Below are 26,559 nucleotides of genomic sequence, written 5' to 3'. Positions count from 1 at the left end.
TTTTCTCATGTATTGCTTCAGAACATGAAAACAACTAAATTGTTTTGATTAATAAAGTTGTTTCATTTTATGCCTTGAGCTCCTATGCGGGGCCATGTGTCTCCATAGTTACAGACTACAAACAAACACTGTGTAGTCTGTTTGAGTATTCATCTTACTTTACCCCCTTCTTTATTATCGACAGACAGTAGAAAGGGGGAGCAGAGGGAATAGAGCAACCTAGATTCATTGGCCAATTGCTTGTTAACACAAATAGCTAATCAGCCAATCACATGGCGACAACTTAGGTATGTAGATGTGGTCAACACAACTTGCCAAAGTTCAAACCGTGCTTCAGAATAGGGAAGAAAGGGAATTTAAGTGACTATGAACGTGGCATGGTTGTTGGGGCCAGACGGGCCCCTCTGAGTATTTCAGAAACTGCTGATCTACTGGGATTTTCACACACAACCCTCTAGGGTTTACAGAGAATGGAGGAACTGTGTGATGTCATCATGTCTATATGAAGGAACTGTGTGATGTCATCATGTACATATGGAGGAACTGTGTGATGTCATCGTGTCCATATGGAGGAACTGTGTGATGTCATCATGTCTATATGGAGGAACTGTGTGATGTCATCATGTCCATATGGAGGAACTGTGTGATGTCATCATGTCTATATGAAGGAACTGAGTGATGTCATCATGTACATATGGAGGAACTGTGTGATGTCATCATGTCTATATGAAGGAACTGAGTGATGTCATCATGTCTATATGGAGGAACTGTGTGATGTCATCATGTCCATATGGAGGAACTGTGTGATGTCATCATGTCCATATGGAGGAACTGTGTAATGTCATCATGTCCATATGAAGGAACTGTGTAATGTCATCATGTACATATGGAGGAACTGTGTGATGTCATCATGTCCATATGGAGGAACTGTGTGATGTCATCATGTCCATATGGAGGAACTGTGTGATGTCATCATGTCCATATGGAGGAACTGTGTGATGTCATCATGTCCATATGGAGGAACTGTGTGATGTCATCATGTCCATATGGAGGAACTGTGTAATGTCATCATGTCTATATGGAGGAACTGTGTGATGTCATCGTGTCCAAATGGAGGAACTGTGTGATGTCATCATGTCCATATGGAGGAACTGTGTGATGTCATCATGTCCATATGGAAGAACTGTGTGATGTCATCATGTCCATATAGAGGAAGTGTGTAATGTCATCATGTCCATATGGAGGAACTGTGTGATGTCATCATGTCCATATGGAGGAACTGTGTGATGTCATCATGTCCATATGGAGGAACTGTGTGATGTCATCATGTCCATATGGAGGAACTGTGTGATGTCATCATGTCTATATGGAGGAACTGTGTGATGTCATCGTGTCCAAATGGAGGAACTGTGTGATGTCATCATGTCCATATGGAGGAACTGTGTGATGTCATCATGTCCATATGGAAGAACTGTGTGATGTCATCATGTCCATATAGAGGAAGTGTGTAATGTCATCATGTCCATATGGAGGAACTGTGTGATGTCATCATGTCCATATGGAGGAACTGTGTGATGTCATCATGTCCATATGGAGGAACTGTGTGATGTCATCATGTCTATATGGAGGAACTGTGTGATGTCATCGTGTCCAAATGGAGGAACTGTGTGATGTCATCATGTCCATATGGAGGAACTGTGTGATGTCATCATGTCCATATGGAGGAACTGTGTGATGTCATCATGTCCATATGGAGGAACTGTGTGATGTCCTCATGTCCATATGGAGGAACTGTGTGATGTCCTCATGTCCATATGGAGGAACTGTGTGATGTCATCATGTCCATATGGACCGAAATTTTTGAGGATTGTGTCCCCCACCTTGTGGAAAGTATAAAGGGGTCCAAGACTAGCAAATAGTGGCTAGTGAGTGTATATTAACAGTCTTTAACCATGGATAAACAGAGATCCGCATAGGAGCTGTAGAGGCACGAGGGTAGAAGATCTCTTTTTGCAAAATTGATTTTATATTTATTTCATTTATTTATTTATTCATTTGTTGTCTTTATTTATTTTAATTAATTAATTAATTCATTCATTACTTTTATTTTAGATATAACGGAGCCATGCAATTAATTTTTTTTCCTGCATACAGTTTAATTTAAGAATTCAATTCAACCCAATTTTTTAACCCTATGAGTACATCCCAACAAAGCTTTACTAAAAATTTCTCTTTTTTTTTTAATTTTATTGAAAAATAGCTTTATCAGCCATCAAACGTAAGTCACTTACACAATACATAGAAAAAATACATTTCTCTTTATTTTAGTTAATCGGAGCATCTGCCATAGAAGATAAACTACAAGATGGTGTCCCCCAGACCATTGAGACTCTCACCAAGGCCAACATTAAAATATGGGTGCTCACCGGGGATAAGCAAGGTATGGGTGAGATGATAGGAGTTTGTGATGATGACCATCGCCAAAACTGCGCCATATTTGCAATAGGGCCTGCTTATATCTATGTAAGTGTTTCCCCACCAGGGTACCTCCAGCTGTTGCAAAACCACAACTCCCAGCATGCCCGGACAGCCAAAGGCTGTCCGGGCATGCTAGGAGTTGTAGTTTTGCAACAGCTGGCGGCACCCTGGTTGGGAAACACTGCTGTAAGTAATTAGTAATGTAAACCAAAGGCTGTCTGAGCATACTCGGAGTTGTAGTTTTGCAACAGCTGGAGGCACCCTGGTTGGAAAACACAGCTCTATGTTCTCTATTGTCAAAAGTGTGAAGTCCACGAAGCGCAGCAGTCGTTTGCCTTCATGTAAACTTGAACTTTGACTGCAAGAGTCACTTAAGAGGATTGCGTCTGCCTTCGTAGTAACCTTATCTCTTCTTATTCTTTCTTTCCATAGAAACGGCTGAAAACATCGGGTACTCCTGTAACATGCTGCAAGATGAGATGAAGGAGATTTTTATCATTAAAGGCACCAGCCCTGCGGAGGTGGAGGAAGAGCTAAGGTAACATCCCAGTACTGTTTGCAGCTCTCTTCCAAAAACAGTGCCACACCTGTCCACAGGTTATGCCCGGTATTGCAGAGTAACTTCTGGGCCCCGATGCTAAATCTGCAACAGGGCCCATATTCCAATTGTAATACTAATCTCTTATGGGGCAGATGCGCTTTGGGGCCCCCCTAGGCACCAGGGCCCCTGTGCGACTGGTACCTCTGCACCCCCTATGTGGACAGCTGTGGTGCTGTTTTTTTTTTTTTTTTTGTGGAAAAAAGTAACCATGTTTTTCTAATCCTGCACAATTTAAAGGGGTACTCTGTAGGAAAAAAATGTTTTCAAATCAACTGGTTACATAGTTACATAGTTCACAAGGTGGAAAAAGGACCAGAGTCCATCATGTTCAACCTCTCCAGTCCCACCCAGCAACCTGTCAACCTGATCCGCGATTTGCTGAACTCGAGCGCCAGGAAGACAACACACTGTTCAGCGATCCCGGTCTTTGTGAAAGATCGCCCTGTCTGTCCTCCTAATAATTGAGTCCTCCACTACCAGTACCTGTCTGGCCTGCCCTGCACTCCTTCCTCCCTCCTTACTGGAGGAGACACCCCCCTGGCGGTCAGAGGCAGAGTCCTGCTGCAGTACTGCTAGCTCTGAAATGGCATCCCCCTCATCTGCCAACCGGGAAAACTTGTTGGGGTGTGCCAGATCAGGACTAGCCTCCCTGACACTTTTCCCTCTACCCCGTTTTCTAACTGTAACCCAGCTACCTGCCTGACTGTCCTGCACCTCCATCCCACAATCCTTCCCCACCTCTACCCCAGAGAGTACTTGCTCAGTGAGCAGGAGACTCCTCTCCAAGTTGTCAATGCATCTCAGTGTTGCCAGTTGCTCCTCTAGATCCAGGATCTGGGCTTCCAAATGAACAACTCGCACACATCTCGCACAACAATATGCACCCTCAAACTGCTGTTCAAGGATTGCATACATCGCGCAAGATGCACACTGGACTGCGTTTTCCAACATGGAGGCCATACTAGATTTGAGGATTGCAACAATTTACAGCAAAAAAAACCAAACAATCAAATATTTCAATTAAACTCCCTGAATTTAAAGTCCCTTAATTTTAAGTCCTTCTCACTTTTATACTTACACTCACATGTATACTTACACTCACTTGTATACTTACACTCACTTGTATACTTCACACTCTTGTATACAGACACACAATCACTAGCTCAACAATCGCTTAGTATACTTTCTTTTGTAGTTAACAGACACCACCTCTCTCTTCCACTGCCTAGAAGTGAACGCAAAAGGTTCCAGAAATTTATACAGATTTGTAAATTACTATTTAGAAATATTAATCAGCTGCTGTATGCTCCAGAGGAAGTTGTGTAGTTCTTTCCAGTCTGACCACAGTGCTCTCCGCTGCCACCTCTGTCCATGTCAGGAACTTTCTGAAGCAGGAGCAAATCCCCATAGTGAACCTCTCCTGCTCTGGACAGTTCCTGACATGGACAGAGGAGTCAGCAGAGAGCACCGTGCTTAGACTGGAAAGAACTACACAACTTCCTCTGGAGCAAACATCAGCTGATAAGTACTGGAAAGATTAAGTACAGCTGTGTACGGAATTGGGTGGACTTTCTGTAGTGTAAATGTACCCTAATCTTTTACAATCTAATCACGTGACCAGAAATTATATTTTTTATGCACAGGGTGGCGCGGAGGAAGATGAACCCTGATTCATTCATGGACAATTATGATGTGACGGTGAAGATAAATAAATGTTCTAAGGCGTCACATGTGATTCCGGACGATGAGCTGAAAGGAGACGACACGTACGGCATCATCATCAATGGCCACAGTCTGGTGTGTGAGGGACACATTGAGATGGTTTTTAAGTTGTGTGATAAAAAAAATCCACTAGATGGCACTGTTGTTCTACAATGCACTAGATGGCGGGGCTGTTCTACAGTCCACTAGATGGCGGGGCTGTTCTACAATGCACTAGATGGCGGGGCTGTTCTACAATCCAGTAGATGGCAGGGCTGTACTACAATCCACTAGATGGCGGGGCTGTTCTACAATCCACTAGATGGCGGGCTTTGTTCTACAATCCACTAGATGGTGTGGCTGTTCTACAGTCCACTAGATGGCGGGGCTGTTCTACAGTCCACTAGATGGCGGGCTTTGTTCTACAGTCCACTAGATGGTGGGGCTGTTCTACAGTCCACTAGATGGCAGAGCTGTTCTACAGTCCACTAGATGGCGGGGCTGTTCTACAGTCCACTAGATGGTGGGGCTGTTCTACAACCCACTAGATGGCGGGGCTGTTCTACAATCCACTAGATGGCGGGGCTGTTCTACAATCCACTAGATGGCGGGGCTGTTCTACAATCCACTAGATTGCGGGGCTGTTCTACAATCCACTAGATGGTGGGGCTGTTCTACAGTCCACTAGATGGCGGGGCTGTTCTACAATCCAGTAGATGGCGGGGCTGTACTACAATCCACTAGATGGTGGGGCTGTTCTACAATCCACTAGATGATGGGGCTGTTCTACAATCCACTAGATGGCGGGGCTGTTCTACAATCCACTAGATGGCGGGGCTGTTCTACAATCCACTAGATGGCGGGGCTGTTCTACAATCCACTAGATGGTGGGGCTGTTCTACAATCCACTAGATGGCGGGGCTGTTCTACAATCCACTAGATGGCGGGGCTGTTCTACAATCCACTAGATGGCGGGGCTGTTCTACAATCCACTAGATGGCGGGGCTGTTCTACAATCCACTAGATGGCGGGGCTGTTCTACAATCCACTAGATGGCGGGGCTGTTCTACAATCCACTAGATGGCGGGGCTGTTCTACAATCCACTAGATGGCGGGGCTGTTCTACAATCCACTAGATGGCGGGGCTGTTCTACAATCCACTAGATGGCGGGGCTGTTCTACAGTCCACTAGATGGCGGGGCTGTTCTACAGTCCACTAGATGGCGGGGCTGTTCTACAATCCACTAGATGGCGGGGCTGTTCTACAATCCACTAGATGGCGGGGCTGTTCTACAATCCACTAGATGGCGGGGCTGTTCTACAATCCACTAGATGGCGGAGCTGTTCTACAATCCACTAGATGGCGGGGCTGTTCTACAATCCACTAGATGGCGGGGCTGTTCTACAATCCACTAGATGGCGGGGCTGTTCTACAATCCACTAGATGGCGGGGCTGTTCTACAGTCCACTAGATGGCGGGGCTGTTCTACAGTCCACTAGATGGCGGGGCTGTTCTACAATCCACTAGATGGCGGGGCTGTTCTACAATCCACTAGATGGCGGGGCTGTTCTACAATCCACTAGATGGCGGGGCTGTTCTACAATCCACTAGATGGCGGAGCTGTTCTACAATCCACTAGATGGCGGGGCTGTTCTACAATCCACTAGATGGCGGGGCTGTTCTACAATCCACTAGATGGCGGGGCTGTTCTACGATCCACTAGATGGCGGGGCTGTTCTACAATCCACTAGATGGCGGGGCTGTTCTACGATCCACTAGATGGCGGGGCTGTTCTACGATCCACTAGATGGCGGGGCTGTTCTACGATCCACTAGATGGCGGGGCTGTTCTAGAATCCACTAGATGGCGGGGCTGTTCTACAATCCACTAGATGGCGGGGCTGTTCTACAATCCACTAGATGGCGGGGCTGTTCTACGATCCACTAGATGGCGGGGCTGTTCTACAATCCACTAGATGGCGGGGCTGTTCTACAATCCACTAGATGGCGGGGCTGTTCTACAATCCACTAGATGGCGGGGCTGTTCTACAATCCACTAGATGGCGGGGCTGTTCTACAATCCACTAGATGGCGGGGCTGTTCTACAGTCCACTAGATGGCGGGGCTGTTCTACAATCCACTAGATGGCGGGGCTGTTCTACAATCCACTAGATGGCGGCGCTGTTCTACAATCCACTAGATGGCGGGGCTGTTCTACAATCCACTAGATGGCGGGGCTGTACTACAATGCACTAGATGGTGCTCCTTTCCCCCAGTTTACCACAGTAGATGGCACTGTTGTACTAAACGCAAACTCAGAAAATCAAAAATTGAAGTCTTAAAGGGGTACTTGAGTAGAATTTTTTTCTTCATTTTAACTGGCTCCAGAAAGTTAAACAGATTTGTAAAATACTTCTATTAAAAAAATCTTAACCCTTCCAGTACTTATCAGCTGCTGTATACTACAGAGGAAGTGGAGTTGTTGTTTTCAGCCTGACCAAAGTGCTCTCTGCTGACACCTCTGTCCGTGTCAGGAACTGTCCGGAGTAGAAACTAATCCCCATAGCAAACCTCTCCTGCTCAGGACAGTTCCTGACACGGACAGAGTTGGCAGCAGAGAGCACTGTGGTCAGACTGGAAAGAACTACACAACTTCCTCTGGAGCATACAGCAGCTGATAAGTACTGGAAGTATTAAGATTTTATTATAGAAGTAAATTTGATTTGAAAAAAAAAAAAAAAAAAAAAATCCACCGGAGAACCCCTTTAACAACTCAGCAGGGTCCATAACCAGTTTTTTGCGATCGTAAGAATCTGGAGGGATTATGGGTAGCAAGATTATATCTGAATGTAATGGGCTGACAAATGAGGGTCGCTGTGACTAATATACTGATTGTATAAAGAAGGAAAGGAAATGGAAACCTAGTTTACAGCCTGAGAAAATATTTACGTGACGCTATATCTCCACTTCTGAGGATGATCTCACAGTTTACATTCAGATAGAATGTTGAGTAACTTTGTCAATTCTTTACTTATCTTGTCCTGATCTCAAGGCAAATAATATCTTAGGCTGCGTTCACACGGCCGTCTAGACCCGCCCCGTTCTTCTCCCGTCAAAAATAAAACCGGACCGGAATAAAACCGGATGTTATCTGTTTGTATTTGTTATTGTTCAGTTAATTAAGCAAAAAAAAAATAATGTTTTTTCTTGTTCTGAGCGTGCTCAGAAGTAAAAAACGGATAAAAAAAACGGATGCATCCGTATGCATCCATTTCCATAGACTTCAATGTTAAATTGACTGTGTCCGTTTTTTCCTCCGTTTTTTTGATGGAAGAAAAAATACTGCATGTGCCGTTTTTTCTGCCGTCAAAAAAAAAAACATTACAGCCTGCAAGAATGTAACCGAAACGGGAATAAAAAAAACAGGGACAGACGGACGTGTGAGCGCACCCTTATACTCCAGTCACCTCCAAAGCCGCATACTTGGTGTGAGCATGTCCTTAAATAGAAACGTGCAGAATCCAGCTCCCCAAAAAAATATAATTAAAAATCCCAAAAGTTTATTAATCATAATTAAAATAATGACTTCCAAAAAAAGGGGTGATTTAAAAGCATAGCAGAAAAGCTGACGCGTTTCGAACCATATGGTTCTTAGTCATGGCCACAAATCGCTATGCCTCTCCGCTCAATACCAATTGGCGGTTCAATGCCTGTATAGAAGTGCCTTTGGCTGTCAGGGCATGCTAGGAGTTGTAGTTTTGCAACAGCCGGAGGCACCCAGGTTGGGAAACACTTTATTAGACAAAAAATCTCATACAATGCTTTGCAGCAGAACATAGAAATTGGCAAAGTAATTGAGTAATGGGAAATGCATCAGAACAGTGGGAACATTTGGAAATTATTAAAGAGGTACTCCAGAGGCGGAAAGAAATGTTTCCAAATCACCCGGTGCCAGAAAGTTCTACAGATTTGTAAATGACTTCAGTGTAAAAATCTTAATCCTTCCAGTACTCATCAGCTGCTGTATGCTCCAGAGAAAGTTATATAGTTCTTTCCAGTCTGAGCACAGTGCTCTCTGCTGCCACTTCTGTCTATGTCAGAAACTGCAGTTTGCTATGGGGATTTGTCCCTGCTCTGGACAGTTCCTGACACAGACAGAAGTGTCAGCAGAGAGCACCGTGGTCAGACTGGAAAGAACCACACAACTTCTGGAAGTACTGGAAGGATTATGATTTTTTTTTACATAGAAGTAATTTACAAATCTGTATAATTTTTTGGAGCCAGTTGATTTGAAAATAAATAAATAAATAAAATAAAACACTTTTTAATGTTAGACACAACACTCCCCACATGCAATGTATTAGCTGAAGACTTGAAACCTGCAGAATTACGAATGCAGCTCTGGATGAGACTGGAGTATATATAGGACATGATGTAAAGCATTATAAGTCTTAGCAAAGCTCTTAAAGGGGTACTCCGGTGCTCTTTGTTCAGAACGCTTGGAGCCGAAGGCTGTGATCGTGACATCACGGCCACGCCCCCTCCATTCATGTCAATGGGAGGGGGCGTGTCTGTCGACACGCCCCCTCCCATAGACATGAATGGAGGGGGCGTGGCCGTGACGTCACGACCAGTGCCGCAGGAACCCGGAGATTGTTTAGAGCTCCGGGTGCTGTGGGAGGTCGTGGGGGGGTTGCCAGCAGTGGGAACCCCATGATCAGTCATCTTACCCCCTATCCTTTGGCTAGGGAATAAGATGTCTTGCAGCGGAGTACCCCTTTAAGGGAAATCTGTCCTCAGTGTCACCTGCACTAACCTGTCGGTACAGACAGGTAGTGCAGGTGACACTGTTGACAACCATACTTACCTGGTCCCGTTCCGTGCTGTGGTTCTCCGGCAATTCTCTTGGGTATCTTCAGCTCCGGGCCCGCCTTGAAGCATGGGCGGAGCTTAGTGATGCCACCTCTAGCAGCCAGACCCAGCAGAGAACAGCAGCGGTGATGTCACTAAGCTCCGCACATTCTTCAAGTCGGGCCCGGAGTTGAAGATACCCAAGAGGATTGCCGGAGAACCACAGCTCGGAATGGGACCGGGTAAGTATTGTTGTCATCAGTGTCACCTGCACCACTGGTCTGTTAGAGCAGGTTACACTAATGACAGATTTCCTTTAAATATCATATATATATATATATATATATATATATATATATATATAAAGTTTAAGATCACCTTGATGGTTCATCTGACACTTTGCTGTCTCGTCTTCCAGGCTTACGCTCTAGAGGAGAGTATGGAGGTGGAGCTCCTGAGGACGGCGTGCATGTGCCAGGCTGTCATTTGCTGTCGGGTGACTCCTCTGCAGAAGGCGCAGGTGGTGCAGCTGGTGAAGAAGTATAAGAAGGCGGTGACATTGGCCATAGGTGATGGTGCTAATGACGTCAGTATGATCAAGAGTAAGTCATGGGGGAGGGGCTCGGGGTCATTATAACAGTTCAGTCACTGCCCCCGGACCTATGATATCATTGACTATTTCTGGTGTTATTGCGTCTTGTTCTGCAAATGATGTGGAAAAAAAGTGACGTCTGGAGGAGATTATCCTGCGCTCATTGTATGTTGTGGTGACGCTCGCTGGGCCGCACTATATACGGCCAATGGGAGGGAAATCCTCTCGCCTGGATGTCATCAGATGCTCAGGCGGCCATCAGACTATTTCCAATTCTAAAGGAAAAATAAGTTATAAAATAAAACGCAAAATATATTTTTTCACTGACATAAATGTTTCCACTGTGGGCATGGGCGTCCGCAGAAATATTTTCCAGGGGTGGGGGGAGCATCACTTTAATGGGTTACTTTAATGGGTTACTTCCCTATGTGGACAGAATAGGGGATAAGTGTCCAATTGTGGGGGGTCAAACCGATGAGATCCCCCATGATCTCCAAAACAAGGCCCTGTATCACTGTGCATGAAGTGAAGCAAGAACTGTATGCGTTCTCTATGGGAGACTTCAAGAGCAATGAGCGATGTACTCGGGTATCTCTGGTGCTCCCATAGACAGCCCATAGATATGGATATTGGATAGATGTGATATAAATAGATATGGGATATGTAGATATAGAGATAGATAGATATGAAAGATAGATAAATAGATAGATAGATAGATAGATAGATAGATATGAGATAGATAGATATGAAAGATAGATAAATAGATAGATAGATAGATAGATAGATATGAGATAGATAGATAGATAGATATGAGATAGATAGATAGATAGATATGAGATAGATAGATAGATCTGAGATAGATAGATAGATAGATATGAGCTAGATAGATAGATGAGATAGATAGATATGAGATAGATATGAGATAGATATGAGATAGATAGATAGATGAGATAGATAGATATGAGATAGATAGATGAGATAGATAGATATGAGATAGATAGATATGAGATAGTTAGATATGAGATAGATAGATAGATAGATAGATATGAGATAGATAGATAGATATGAGATAGATATGAGATAGATAGATAGATAGATGAGATAGATATGAGATAGATGGATAGATGAGATAGATAGATATGAGATAGATAGATATGAGATAGATAGATATGAGATAGATAGATAGATGAGATAGATAGATATGAGATAGTTAGATATGAGATAGATAGATATGAGATAGATAGATATGAGATAGATAGATATGAGATAGATAGATAGATATGAGATAGATAGATGAGATAGATAGATATGAGATAGATAGATATGAGATAGTTAGATATGAGATAGATAGATAGATATGAGATAGATAGATAGATAGATATGAGATAGATATGAGATAGATAGATAGATGAGATAGATAGATATGAGATAGATGGATAGATGAGATAGATAGATATGAGATAGATAGATATGAGATAGATAGATATGAGATAGATAGATAGATGAGATAGATAGATATGAGATAGTTAGATATGAGATAGATAGATATGAGATAGATAGATAGATATGAGATAGATAGATATGAGATAGATAGATAGATATGAGATAGATAGATGAGATAGATAGATATGAGATAGATAGATAGATATGAGATAGATATGAGATAGATAGATAGATATGAGATAGATATGAGAAAGATAGATAGATAGATAGATTTTCTGGAGTTTCTCTAGGCAGATACTTCTCAGTGTGCACTTGCCCGTACAATGTCCTGGTATAGACTTGTATACTAGTTATTTTGTGTCCAGTTCCATTGGTTTTGTGGCTCAGTATGTGATGTTTAGTGTTTTTGTGCCTCTTTCCCCGGAGTACTGTATTGTTTGTGCTTCATTCATTGGTGCCCCATGGCATGTTGCTTTAGTACCTAGTTTTCAGTGGTCTGTTGCTCCAATCCTTTGTGTTCTGCTGTAGTTTTGCAACATCTGGAGGGCCACGGTTTTGGGACCACTGATATAAATAATGGTGGCTACACATGGATTATGTCTTCCCCCATGTAGACTGATGCACTTGAATGGATATATATATATTAACCACAGACTTCCTTCTCCTTTCCCCAGCGGCCCACATCGGGGTGGGGATCAGCGGACAGGAGGGGATGCAGGCTGTGCTGTCCAGCGACTTCTCCTTTGCCCAGTTTCGATATCTGCAGCGCCTCCTCCTGGTTCACGGCCGCTGGTCCTATATCCGTATGTGTCAGTTCTTGAGATACTTTTTCTACAAGAATTTTACCTTTACGTTGGTTCATTTCTGGTACGGATTCTTCTGCGGCTTTTCTGCTCAGGTGAGACCACGGAGACCTACAGTCATTTATCAGCTTTTGTCAGCTTTTAAAGGGCTTTTAGCTGGTGCCAAAAAGTTATACAGAATTGTAAATGATGTAATTTATATCATTTAAAAATCTTAATCCTTCCAGTACTTATCAGATGCTGTTTGCTCCAGAGGAAGTTGATTAGTTCTTTACAGTCTGACCACAGTGCTCTCTGATGCCCTCAGTCCATGTCAGAAACTGTCGGGAGAATGAGCAAATCCCTACAGTGCACCTCTTTTGCTCAGAACAGTTCCTGACACGGACAGAGGTGGCAGGAGAGAGCACTGTGGTCAGACTGGAAAGAACTACACAACTTCCTGTGGAGCATGCAGCAGCTGATAAGTTCTAGAAGGATTAAGAGTTTTAAATAGAAGTAATTGACAAATCTGTATAACTTTCTGGCACCAGCTAATGCTGTGCCCGCAGTGGGTTAGTGCTGCCATCTTGTGTCCATTTGACTGCATTGCAGCTTAGTTGTGTTACTCATCTTTTTACAGACCGTATATGACCAATGGTTCATCACTATGTACAATCTAGTGTACACCTCACTGCCGGTGCTGGGGATGAGCCTGTTCGATCAGGTATTGTTCTCATAGAGTTTTTTGGGCTTTCTCAGACCCCTGAATGGTATCTGAATGACTGGTGTATAATGCAGTATTATGTCTCCAGGATGTGGACGACCGCTGGAGCATGGAGTATCCGCAGCTGTATGAGCCCGGCCAGGAGAACCGCTACTTTAATAAAAAGGAGTTTATGAAGTGTGTGATCCATGGAGTCTACAGCTCCCTCGTTCTGTTCTTTGTGCCGTACGGAGCCCTGTACGACACCGTGAGAGACGACGGGAAAGCCATATCTGACTACCAGTCCTTCGCTTTGATGGCTCAGACATGTCTGCTGCTTGTGGTGTCTGCACAGGTAAGTACCCAGCCATACCGGTGTCCTGTCACTGCAAGGGTTAATGTATCATTATCCTGTACCCCAAGTGTCATTACCCTGTACCCCAAGTGTCATTATCCTGTACACCAAGTGTCAGTGTCATTATTCTGTACCCCAAGTGTCAGTGTCATTATCCTGTACCCCCAAGTGTCATTATCCTGTACCCCAAGTGTCATTATCCTGTACACCAAGTGTCATTACCCTGTACCCCAAGTGTCAGTGTCATTATGCTGTACCCCAAGTGTCAGTGTCATTATCCCGTACCCAAAGTGTCAGTGTCATTATCCTGTACCCCAAGTGTCAGTGTCATTATCCTGTACCCCAAGTGTCATTATCCTGTACCCCAAGTGTCATTATTCTGTACCCCAAGTTTCAGTGTCATTATCCTGTACCCCAAGTGTCAGAGTCATTATCCTGTACCCCAAGTGTCATTATTCTGTACCCCAAGTGTCAGTGTCATTATCCTGTACCCCATGTGTCATTATCCTGTACCCCAAGTGTCAGTGTCATTATCCTGTACCCCAAGTGTCAGTGTTATTGTTCTGTACCCCAAGTGTCATTGTCATTGTCCTGTACCCCAAGTGTCAGTGTCATTATCCTGTACCCCAAGTGTCAGTGTCATTATCCTGTACCCCAAGTGTCAGTGTCATTATCCCATACCCCAAGTGTCAGTGTCATTATCCCGTACCCCAAGTGTCAGTGTTATTATCCTGTACCCCAAGTGTCAGTGTCATTATCCTGTAACCCAAGTGTCATTATCCTGTACCCCAAGTGTCAGTGTCATTACCCTGTACCCCAAGTGTCAGTGTCATTATCCTGTACCCCAAGTGTCAGTGTCATTATCCCATACCCCAAGTGTCAGTGTCATTATCCCGTACCCCAAGTGTCAGTGTTATTATCCTGTACCCCAAGTGTCAGTGTCATTATCCTGTAACCCAAGTGTCATTATCCTGTACCCTAAGTGTCAGTGTTATTATCCTGTACCCCAAGTGTCATTATCCTGTAACCCAAGTGTCATTATCCTGTAACCCAAGTGTCATTATCCTGTACCCCAAGTGTAAGTGTCATTATCCTGTACCCCAAGTGTCAGTGTCATTATCCTGTACCCCAAGTGTCATTATTCTGTACCCCAAGTTTCATTATCCTGTACCCCAAGTGTCAGTGTCATTTTCCTGTACCCTAAGTGTCAGTGTTATTATCCTGTACCCCAAATGTCAGTGTCATTGTCCTGTATCCCAAATGTCATTGTTCTGTACCCCAAGTGTCAGTGTCATTGTTCTGTACCCCAAGTGTCCGTGTCATTATCCTGTACCCCAAGTGTCAGTGTCATTATCCTGTACCCCAAGTGTCATTATTCTGTACCAAGTGTCAGTGTCATTGTTCTGTACCCCAAGTGTCAGTGTTATTGTTCTGTACCCCAAGTGTCAGTGTCATTATCCTGTACCCCAAGTGTCAGTGTCATTATCCTGTACCCCAAGTGTCATTATTCTGTACCAAGTGTCAGTGTCATTGTTCTGTACCCCAAGTGTCAATGTTATTGTTCTGTACCCCAAGTGTCAGTGTCATTATCCTGTACCCCAAGTGTCAGTGTCATTATCCTGTACCCCAAGTGTCAGTGTCATTATCCTGTACCCCAAGTGTCATTATCCTGTACCCCAAGTGTCATTGTTCTGTACCCCAAGTGTCATTATCCTGTACCCAAAGTGTCATTATCCTGTACCCCAAGTATCATTGTTCTGTACCCCAAGTGTCAGTGTCATTATCCTGTACCCCAAGTGTCATTATCCTGTACCCCAAGTGTCATTGTTCTGTACCCCAAGTGTCATTATCCTGTACCCAAAGTGTCATTATCCTGTACCCCAAGTATCATTGTTCTGTACCCCAAGTGTCAGTGTGCCATTTTCATGCCATAATCTTATCCCCCTAGATTGCCCTGGACACAGCGTACTGGACGGCAGTCAACCAGTTCTTCATCTGGGGCAGTCTTGCCGTGTTCTTTGCCATCAGTTTTACCATGTACAGTGACGGCATGTACCTGATCTTCACAGGCTCCTTCCCCTTCATCGGTGAGTTATTTGTGCACTTCTCTTACTTATCCATCTTTTTTTTTTTTGGAAACATTTATATAAATCTTTTCCTTATTTTTTACAAATGAATTATGTGTCATATCCAAGGGCAGCAATTCCAGCAGTGTTGTATTATACATAGATATATCTGCCATGTTTCCTTCTCCTCCAGGGACGGCTCGAAACTCCCTGAATCAGCCCAGTATCTGGCTCGCCATCTTCCTGGTGTTGGTGCTCTGCCTCCTACCGGTGGTGGCCTACAGGTTCCTGCGGTCACAGCTCAAACCTACGTTCAATGACCGGGTAAGAAGCAGCTGCCATCAGTTGTATAGCTCTTTGGGGGGCATAGTCAAAAACTTGCTGAGTCTAACTTAAAGGGGTATTCCGGGGGAAAACATTTTATCCCCTATCCAAAGGATAGGGGATAAGATGTCTGATCGCAGGGGGCCCGCTGCTGAGACCCCCGCGATCTCCCTGCATAGAATGCGGGTGCTGAATCTCCAGTTTCGGAAACCTCCGGGACTGGGGACGTGACGTCACGCCACGCCCCCTCCATTCATGTCTATGGGAGGGGGCGTGACGGCCGTCACGCCCCCTCCCATAGACATGAATGGAGGGGGCGTGGTGTGACGTCACATCCCCAGTCCTGGAAACCCGGAGGTTTTCCGAAACTAGAGACACAGTCCCCTCATAGACGCAGTCCCCGCATGCAGGCGCTGCAGAGAGATTGCGCGGGGTATCAGCAGCGGCCCCCCCGCGATCAGACATCAGACAATGTTTTTGCCCGGAATACCCCTTTTAACCCCAATAGTCTAAGATTGCGCCAGATTTTTAACAGTGACTCAGTGTCCACCACCTCTGAGGTGGCATGGTTAACGCCTGGTCTTTTTGGCACAATTTTAACCCCGACCCCTTGTCTGCCCTTTGTCAGAGGCCACACCCCTTTAAAAAAAAATTTACAGATTGAAAATAATGGCACAAAGTACACACTATTGGGGGAGATTCATCAAGACCTGTGCTAAGGAAAAGTTGACTAGTTGCCCATAGCAACCAATCAGATCACTTCCTCTATTTTTCAGAGGCCTTTTTAAAAATGAAAGAAGCGATCTGATTGGTTGCCATGGGTAGTTGGTTGACTACTGTGTCTATATGAACCAGGGGCAGCCCATGTCAGTCATATAATGGTAGGACTAGGAGTCTAAGCACACCCTCAGGTTGGCTGTGCTTTCTGACTCTAGAATGGTTTATCAGACACGTTTGTTATTTGCGTTTTAATCAGTGACTGCAACAATAAATAAAGGGGGGAGATTTATCAAAATCTTTTAAAAATGAAAGAATTAATCTGATTGGTTGGTTTGGGTAACTTCACCACTCTACACGGGTCTACACAGGTTTGGATAAATCTCCCCCAAAATAGCCCTTATCATAGTAAAGTATATAAAATTCCTTGGGGTCTCAGGGCACCATGGTCAGAAATACCCAACTATTGGGCATATACAGTGTATACCAGCCATATGACATCATCACTTAAGATGTAACCTCATTGGCTGACATTAAAGAGTACCTCTCATGATCTTGTTAAATGTTATAATCCTCCCAGTTCACTGTCCACATCATGATAAACCACCCCCTGCCTTTATTTTTATTTATTTTTATTATTTTTTTTTAGTTTTCTACCTTGATATTGCTCAGAATTTTCTGCTCAATCTCGGTCAGATTCACAGACTGGGAAGGGGGCGTTCCCCAGCAGGTGTGACATCATCTGAAGCCATACAGGGGAGAACTTCCTCCCTCACTCTGCTACACACAGCCCAGAGCAGTTCAGTGTGAGATGAGCTATGATTGGCTAAGGCTGCACACATCCCCCTCAGCACTCCAGACTGCATTTCCTGATTTTGGACTTCTGCCAGACCAGCAGGAGTCCAAAGTCTGTGCAAGAGATGGAGAGAAAATGTGCTGTAGACAAGTAGGGAGACACCTAGTGGCAGCTTTTTTTTTTAACACAAATAAAATAGAAAATAGAAAACTTCATTTTTTTTTTTTTAAACAAAGTACATTAGAAAGTTTTTTCTATGTTTCTATGATAGATAGATATGAAATAGATAGATAGATAGATGTTTTGTTTCAGTACATTTATAACAATGCTTTAATTTTTTTCCAGATTCAAGCAAAGATCAGAGAGGCAAAAAAGCGCCCAATGCCGCCACCTCGCAAAGCCCGGATACGCCGCACCAGCTCCCGCCGCTCAGGCTACGCTTTCTCCCACACACAAGGTTATGGAGACCTCATCACTTCAGGCAAAACCTTCCGCTCCAAGATACCTTTTCACCAAACAGGAAAGTTCTCCCCCAATGAGAGGAGCCGGAATAACTGAGAGCAGAGCAGCGCCAATCCGTGGCTGTGAACGCCATCTCGCCCCCAGACAGGACGACACTAAAGATGAGGTCTGGTGTCTGACTTTACCCATCACTGAGCAACACGTGGGCGAAAAAGACTGGATAAAAAGCCATATATATATATATATATGCAAGTGGCCTCCATGTTTACGTCATGCGGCGGCCATCTTGAATCTGGGATTTTAAAGAGACACCAGCTGTTTACCAAACATCTGAATTATTTAAATGCGACATTTAACAAGTGTCGGTGCCAAATCTGCGCGTTGCCAAAGGACACCAAACCGTATTTTTGTACACTTCAGAACATTCACCGTTGCACTCTGCTTCCTCGTAGCCTTAATCTTTTTTTTTTTTTTTTTACAGAAAACCGTTTTATTTGCCTTAATTTTAGAATTAAAAAAAATGTCCGCCACCTTTATTGGACCGTAATTTTCATAACATTTTTTTTCTTCTTAGTATCTTGATAAGGATTTGGAAATTCCTGGCAGGATTAGGATTAAATTCCGCCTCCGACGCTCCCGTTTTATTTACAAACCCTGGTATCCATAGCGATGGAGTTTCAGATGTTAATACAGATTCCCCCCCCCCCTTTCCCGCGCTATTGTAATTTAAGCCTCTTGTTTTTGTACTGAATTATACAAATTAGCAGGAAACGTAGTGAGCGGGAACAGCGCAAAAGTCATAAAAGGGCTTATCCCTTCTGTTGTCAATGGAGTTTACTCACTGGGGGGAGAATTAAGGTGAACGATTTTTCAAATTTATTGGTTGCACGGAATGTGGTAAATATGGTGCTAAGACACGTTTTTTTGGAAATGACACTTCAGTACACTTTGGTTCCTCGCCTGTGACTTTTTTTACCCATCGCGCCAAAATGTGCAACTTTTTACCAGTTTTGTGAGCCGGGTCTGGGCTGGTGTAGATTTGCGACAAATTGTATGACAAAATTTACAGGATACATTAAAGGGGTATTCCAGGAAAAAAAACTTTTTTTTATATCTACTGGCTCCAGAAAGTTAAACAGATTTGTAAATTACTTCTATTAAAAAATCTTAATCCTTCCAATAATTATCAGCTGCTGAAGTTGAGTTGTTCTTTTCTGTCTGGCAACAGTGCTCTCTGCTGACATCTCTGCTTGTCTCAGGAACTGCACAGAGTAGAAGAGGTTTGCTATGGGGATTTGCTTCTACTCTGGACAGTTCCCGAGACAGGTGTCATCAGAGAGCTCTTAAAACAGAAAAGAACAACTCAACTTCAGCAGCTCATAAGTAATGAAAGGATTAAGATTTTTTAATAAAAGTAATTTACAAATCTGTTTAACTTTTTGAGCCAGTTAATATATAGAAAAAAAAAAATTTTTTTTCCTGGATAACCCCTTTAATAACGCACAGGAGACTATGACATAGCTCAGTGTATCCCAACCAGGCTGGCCCCACCTGTTGCAACACTACAACTCCCAGCATGCCCGGGCAGCCAACGGCTGTCAGTCAGGTTTTCACAGCCTTTCCCCTTTTATACCACTTCAGTACTCCACTGGCCAGCGTTGGGAACATTTAGGCCACACCCCTCAATGCAACTCTATGGGAGGGGGCCACCATGCCCCATCCCATAGACTTGCATTAAGGGGGAGTGGCGTGACGTCATGAAGGGGCGTGTTCCAAATGCTGGCCAGTGGAGTGCCCCTTTAAGGGCAGCTCTACCCTTACAAAGTTGTTGGGACCTTTACCTACAATGGAGGATATGTTCCTTCTACGCAAGGATTATCTCAGACGAGCCCCCAGGGGTCCTCCAGGTCCACCAACATTCAGTTTTTTTTCCAGTTCCTCCATTGAAATAGAACCGGGAAACATTCAAATCCTAAATTGTTGTGGCCTTAAAGGGGTTCTCCAGTGCTCCAGCCTTCTGAACATTTTGTTCAGAATGCTCAGAGCCGGAGGCCATGATCGTGACGTCACGACCAAGCCCCTCGTGATGTCATGCCACGCCCCCTCCATTCATGTCTATGGGAGGGGGCGTGTCGATAGACACGCCGCCTCCCATAGGCATGAATGGAGGGATGTGTGGCCATGACGTCACCAGGGGGCGTGACCATGACGTCACAACCACTGCCACTGCCGCAGGAACCCGGCAGGACCCCCGCGATCAGACATCTTATCCCCCATCCTTTGGATAGGGGATAAGATGTCTAGCAGCGGAGTACCCCTTTAAGGACTGAGTTGAAAGTCTCTTATGACTGCCATGCATAACTACAGATCCTGCGTTCCTGACTTCTCTCACAGTTCTTGTAACCATGGGAACAAGCTGCTGACAGTTCTGACTGTTTCCATGGTTACATACGTTGCAAGGCTATCCTTGTCGGTGCTAATATACCTACCTGGGTTCTCCGTGTTATATCAGTGCAGTTCAGTCCAGTCCAGCAGGGACTGAAAAATCACCTGGAATCTCCAGAAGCAGTGGTCTCCAACCCAATCCGCAAGGCCCACCAATGTTCTTTGTTTTTTAGATTACTCCGTTAATCCAGGACTGTTGTTGGTGGACCTTGAGGACTGGGTCACCTGGATTCTCCAGAAGCAGTGGTCTTTAAAGGGGTACTCCGGTGGAAAACTTTTTTTTTTTTTTATCAACTGGTGCCAGAAAGTTATACAGATTTGTAAATTACTTCTATTAAAAAAATTAATCCTTCCAGTACTTATTAGCCGCTGAATACTACGGAGGAAATTATTTTCTTTTTGGAACACAGAGCTCTCTGCTGACATCTCTCTCCATTTTAAGAACTGTCCAGAGTAGTAGAAAATCCCCATAGCAAACATGGACAGTTCCTAAAATGGACAGAGATGTCAGTAGAGAGCACTGTGCTTGTGATGTCAGCAGAGAGCTCTGTGTTCCAAAAAGAAAATAATTTCCTATGTAGTATTCAGCAGCTAATAAGTACTGGAAGGATTAAGATTTTTTTAATAGAAGTAATATACAAATCTATTTAACTTTCTGGCACCAGTTTATTTAAAAAAAAAAAAAAAAAAGTTTTCCACCGGAGTACCCATTTAAAGTGTTCCTGTCGTCAACAAAAACTTTTGATATAATGTAGATAATACCATTCTATGTACATTTGTAATATACATTGATTAAAAATTGTGTATATTTTTGTGTGAAAAAAGGCTGTCCAAGCTATTGTCTATGTGTCTCTATGATGAGTCCAAAAACAGGAAGTGAGGGTGGGACAAGCAGGGATCTGTGCAGACTCCTGGCTTGTCAATCATCCTGATGTATAAGCCAGGAGCATGTTATAGAGCCTCAGTGCACACTGTCCTTCTTTTTCTTACTGCACAGATCTTCGCTTGTCCATCCTCACTTCCTGTATTTGGACTCCTCATAGAGACACACAGGCAATAGCTGCAGAGACAAAAATATACATACTTTTTAACCAATGTATATTACAAATATACATATAATGGTATTATCTACATTATATAAAAAGTTTTTGTTAACGACAGGTACACTTTAAATTTATTGAGACAAGGTTTACAGTGTACCCGCTTGTCCTCAGTGTACAGATTCCTGCTGGTCCACCCTCACTTCCTGTATTTGGACTCCTCATAGAGACACACAGGCAATAGCTGCAGAGACAAAAATATACATTAATTTTTAACCAATGTATATTACAAATATACATATAATGGTATTATCTACATTATATAAAAAAAAATTTGTTGACGACGGGGACACTTTAACCCGGTCCTTGAGGCCCATCAACATTCTGGGTTTTCTCGTTTACTCCATTATATTAGAACAGGGAACGATTCTAGTCCTGGACTGTTGGTGGGCCTTGAGGACTGGGATGGGGACCTCTGAAGGACCAATGGTGAGACATCTTATAGCAGTGATCCCCAACCTGTAGCTCTCTAGCTGTTGCAAAACTACAACTCCCATCATGCCCTGACAGCCTTCGGCTGTCAGGGCATGATGGGAGTTGTAGTTTTGCAACAGGAACACGACCTTATTTTAGCGTTACTGTCTATTTGACTTCTCTATGACCTTCTTATACCTAGATCAGGGCCAATGGACCAATGTTCTTTCTGCAGGGGCCCCATCGATGTGGCCCCTATGACCAGTCTGCGGACGTATAGCCACTAGGTGCCTTATAGATGCTCAGGGACTTAACTCTTTTATTAAACCTTCCATTTATCCGCACTCGTGTGTGGGCGGGGCCCTGACAACCGTCTCGAGTGCATGTCCAGTAGTCACAGCGCCCCTAGTGGATGGAGTCAGCAGTCAATTCCATATATTATAGACACCAAGAGGGTGAAGGTAATTTATCAAGTGGCGCGCACCTGCAAAATTGCACGTGCCATGTGTTTTTATTTTGCCCATTGACTCGCGCCAAAATTATCATACAATTTAGCGCTATTTTTGTGCTGCGTTTCACAAAAATAGCGCAAAATTGGATGATAATTTCAACGCGAGTCAATGGGCAAAATAGGGTCGTTTTTTCTTGTTTCGCGATTCCAGTGGGATTAGTTAGCAGATGCCTATAATATTATAAAAATTATTTTTTTGCGCAATTTTTTCCCCCCGCTGCAAATGTACTCAAGTGACCGGCTGGCGTGGTGATGCGTGTAAGATTTTCACACTTTTTTTTTTTTATCTAGAGACTTCCCATCAATTTGCGCAAATTTACGTAGTGAGGTGCGCAATGTGATCAATTTTGCTCAGCAAGTGGGAAAAACCACACACTTATACAGCAGTTTTTCATACATTTGCGCAAACGACCGGACTGCGCAAAAGAGAACGAAAAACTCACGCAGCGGAGGGTGATGGCACGAAAAAAATGCATGATTGGCGCAGATTTTTGCGCAATCTTCTTCCCCCGCTGCCGTTGAAATGTTCGTGAGCTTTTTCGTTCTCATTGCACTATTCAGGCCTTTGCGCAAATTTATGAAGTGGCGAGCGCAGAATTATATAGTTTAGTGCAGCAGTTGGAAAAACCACACGCTTGCGCAGCAGGTTTCGCATCGCGCAAAAATCTGCCCTTATGATGAATTTCCCCTATTGCGTTTTCATTTCCCAAAATGACTGACTTGGCGCCCAAATTCTCACCTAATTTTGCGCTATTTTTATGTTGCCCGTGTTGGCTTCTTCGTTTTTCATGGCGTGCATGTCCATGAGGTGTGGTTGGCAGATGCGCCGGTCGATCTTCCTGTCATTTGCGCAAATTTATGACGTGACAAGCACCACATAATTAATTGTAAAAAAAAACAACTACCTAAAAAAAACACTCTTGTACAGTGGATATTGAGATAGTATATTTTCTGCGCTATTGTTGTATATCCCCCCTCCCCTGCGCAATGTGTTTTTATTTCACGCATAAATTATGTTTTCCTATTTTGCGCAAATGTATTCCAGTAACCAGCTGTCATAGGAATATGTTTGAGCATTAACCCTTTTTTTTTTTTTTTTGCACTATCCAGGGCGCAAATTTTTTGCTATGACGTGCGCAAAATAATTGGGGTGGGGAATTTATAATTAGCGCAGATTTTTTTGCACTGTGGTTTTCCTTGTTGCTGCGCAAGAATTAATGTTGGTCACTTGAGTACATTTGCGCAAAAAAAATTTGATTTGCATAAGTGATACATTCAACGCACTGACCAGTGCATCTGCTAACTACACCCGCAGGAACGCACAACAAGCAAAATGATTAAACCAGCACAGACACAAAAATTGCATGAAAACTTATAAAGCAATGTGCCTCCAGCTGTTGCGAAACTACAACTCCCAGCATGCCCGGACAGCCTTGGGCTGGGAGTTTTAGTTTTGCAACAGCTGGAAGCACCCCAATTGGTGAACATTGATATATGCAGCATAATGGTCTCCTAGGTGACAACCATAACCACTGGGCCAAACCAAGTGAAGTAATGTAGGGGTGTCCCACTGCATTGAGACAGGACTGATCGTTTTTGGTACGTGAAACATTTTACAGTTAAATTCAGGGATTAAATATGGTCACTGCCAAAAATCACCAGAAACCAAATTCACCTACACCCCGTCCTCCCCATCAAGGTCATGTGACGCCTCCATCTCTGTATTGGAGATATAGCACTAATGTAAACTGTGGCGCCTCCGATGTGCGAAGACGTTTCGCCGTTTCCATATTGGCTTCTATTCCTGTCACATGTCTTTTTCCTGTGTCTGTAACAATTGTACCATTTTTTTTCACTGATAAATAAATGACTCTTTACGTACTCAGTCGCCATCTTGTTTGTCCAAGACATATAGGGGGGGGGGGGGGGGCTGGAGTTATAGAAGTGTTGTAGATTGTAGAACATTGGAACTGCATCTGTGTCCCCCCATAACAGTGTGTCATCTACAGATCCCCCATAACAGTATGTCATCTACAGATCCCCCATAACAGTGTGTCATCTACAGATCCCCCATAACAGTGTGTCATCTACAGATCCCCCATAACAGTGTGTCATCTACAGATCCCCCATAACAGTGTGTCATCTACAGATCCCCCATAAAAGTGTGTCATCTACAGATCCCCCATAACAGTGTGTCATCTACAGATCCCCCATAAAAGTGTGTCATCTACAGATCCCTCATAACAGTGTGTCATCTACAGATCCCCATAACAGTGTGTCATCTACAGATCCCCTTAACAGTGTGTCATCTACAGATCTCCCATAACAATGTGTCATCTACAGATCCTCCATAACAGTGTGTCATCTACAGATCCCCCATAAGTGTGTCATCTACAGATCCTCCATAACAGTGTGTCATCTACAGATCCCCCATAACAGTGTGTCATCCACAGATCCCCCCTAACAGTGTGTCATCTACAGATCTCCCATAACATTGTGTCATCTACAGATCCTCCATAACAGTGTGTCATCCACAGATCCCCCCTAACAGTGTGTCAGCTACAGATCCCCCATAACAGTGTGTCATCTACAGATCCTTCATAACAGTGTGTCATCCACAGATCCCCCCTAACAGTGTGTCATCTACAGATCCCCCATAACAGTGTGTCATCTACAGATCCCCCATAACAGTGTGTCATCTACAGATCCCCCATAACAGTGTATCATCTGCAGATCCCCCATAACAGTGTGTCATCTACAGATCCCCCATAACATTGTGTCATCTACAGATCCTGCATAAAATTGTGTCAGCCACAGATCCCCATAACAGAGTGTCATCTACAGATCCCCCATAACAGTGTGTCATCCACAGATCCCCATAACAGTGTGCCATCTACAGATCCCCCATAACAGTGTGTCATCTACAGATCCCCCATAACATTGTGTTATCTACAGATCCCCCATAACATTGTGTCATCTACAGATCCCCCATAACAGTGTGTTACCTACAGATCCCCCATAACAGTGTGTCATCTACAGATCCCCCATAACAGTGTGTCATCTACAGATCCCCCATAACAGTGTGTCATCTACAGATCCCCCATAACATTGTGTCATCTACAGATCCCCCATAACAGTGTATCATCTACAGATCCCCCATAACAGTGTGTCATCTACAGATCCCCCATAACATTGTGTCATCTACAGATCCCCCATAACAGTGTGTCATCTACAGATCCCCCATAACAGTGTATCATCTACAGATCCCCCATAACAGTGTGTCATCTACAGATCCCCCATAACAGTGTGTCATCTACAGATCCCCCATAACATTGTGTTATCTACAGATCCCCCATAACATTGTGTCATCTACAGATCCTCCATAACAGTGTGTCATCCACAGATCCCCCATAACAGTGTGTCATCTACAGATCCCCCATAACAGTGTAATCTACAGATCCCCCATAACAGTGTGTCATCTACAGATCCCCCATAACAGTGTAATCTACAGATCCCCCATAACAGTGTGTCATCTACAGATCCCCCATAACATTGTGTCATCTACAGATCCTGCATAAAATTGTGTCAGCTACAGATCCCCCATAACAGTGTGTCATCTACAGATCCCCCATAACAGTGTGTCATCCACAGATCCCCATAACAGTGTACCATCTACAGATCCCCCATAACAGTGTGTCATCTACAGATCCCCCATAACATTGTGTTATCTACAGATCCCCCATAACATTGTGTCATCTACAGATCCTCCATAACAGTGTGTCATCTACAGATCCCCCATAACAGTGTGTCATCTACAGATCCCCCATAACAGTGTAATCTACAGATCCCCCATAACAGTGTGTCATCCACAGATCCCCCATAACATTGTGTCAGCCTCTGATGTCCAAAGACATAAAGATATACAGATCCACTGTTCCTAATGATATGAATTGCACTACAGAAACCGTCCACTAGGTGTCAGCAGCGCTCACCCCTCTTTCCCTGCACTCTGATATCATCGCAGCGTTCTTCCACCTTCTATAGATTTCTTCTTGTCCCATCCTCAGGACTTGACCTTGAGTTATTATTTATATCCTCCTCACAAGACAGATGATACCTTTGTTAGTGCTAAGAGTTTGACCTCGCGACCCCTGGCAACCCTAACAATGGCGGACCTAACCACTGCCTCCCCCCCCCCCCCCCTATAGCAGTGAATGG

At 43.9% G+C, this 26,559-nt stretch overlaps 1 protein-coding gene across 8 annotated transcripts in view; it reads left to right on the top strand.

Annotated features, from left to right (window-relative positions):
• LOC130295730 (phospholipid-transporting ATPase ID-like) overlaps positions 1-19,007 on the top strand; it is a 196,135-nt gene extending 177,128 nt beyond the window's left edge. For all 8 annotated transcript variants that reach the window (XM_056546808.1, XM_056546803.1, XM_056546799.1 and 5 more), the window contains 10 exons: positions 2,329-2,440; positions 2,911-3,016; positions 4,723-4,876; positions 10,050-10,233; positions 12,341-12,564; positions 13,089-13,172; positions 13,261-13,506; positions 15,455-15,593; positions 15,766-15,896; positions 17,755-19,007. In XM_056546808.1, coding sequence (XP_056402783.1) covers positions 2,329-2,440; positions 2,911-3,016; positions 4,723-4,876; positions 10,050-10,233; positions 12,341-12,564; positions 13,089-13,172; positions 13,261-13,506; positions 15,455-15,593; positions 15,766-15,896; positions 17,755-17,967 — 1,593 coding nt within the window. In that variant the 3' untranslated portion in view covers positions 17,968-19,007. The remainder of the gene's footprint in view (positions 1-2,328; positions 2,441-2,910; positions 3,017-4,722; positions 4,877-10,049; positions 10,234-12,340; positions 12,565-13,088; positions 13,173-13,260; positions 13,507-15,454; positions 15,594-15,765; positions 15,897-17,754) is intronic.
• The last annotated feature ends 7,552 nt before the right edge of the window (positions 19,008-26,559 follow it).

Source organism: Hyla sarda, chromosome 1, assembly GCF_029499605.1.
Source record: "Hyla sarda isolate aHylSar1 chromosome 1, aHylSar1.hap1, whole genome shotgun sequence".
In the NCBI taxonomy this organism is placed as follows: domain Eukaryota; kingdom Metazoa; phylum Chordata; class Amphibia; order Anura; family Hylidae; genus Hyla; species Hyla sarda.
This window is presented reverse-complemented; position numbering and strand designations above follow the sequence as displayed.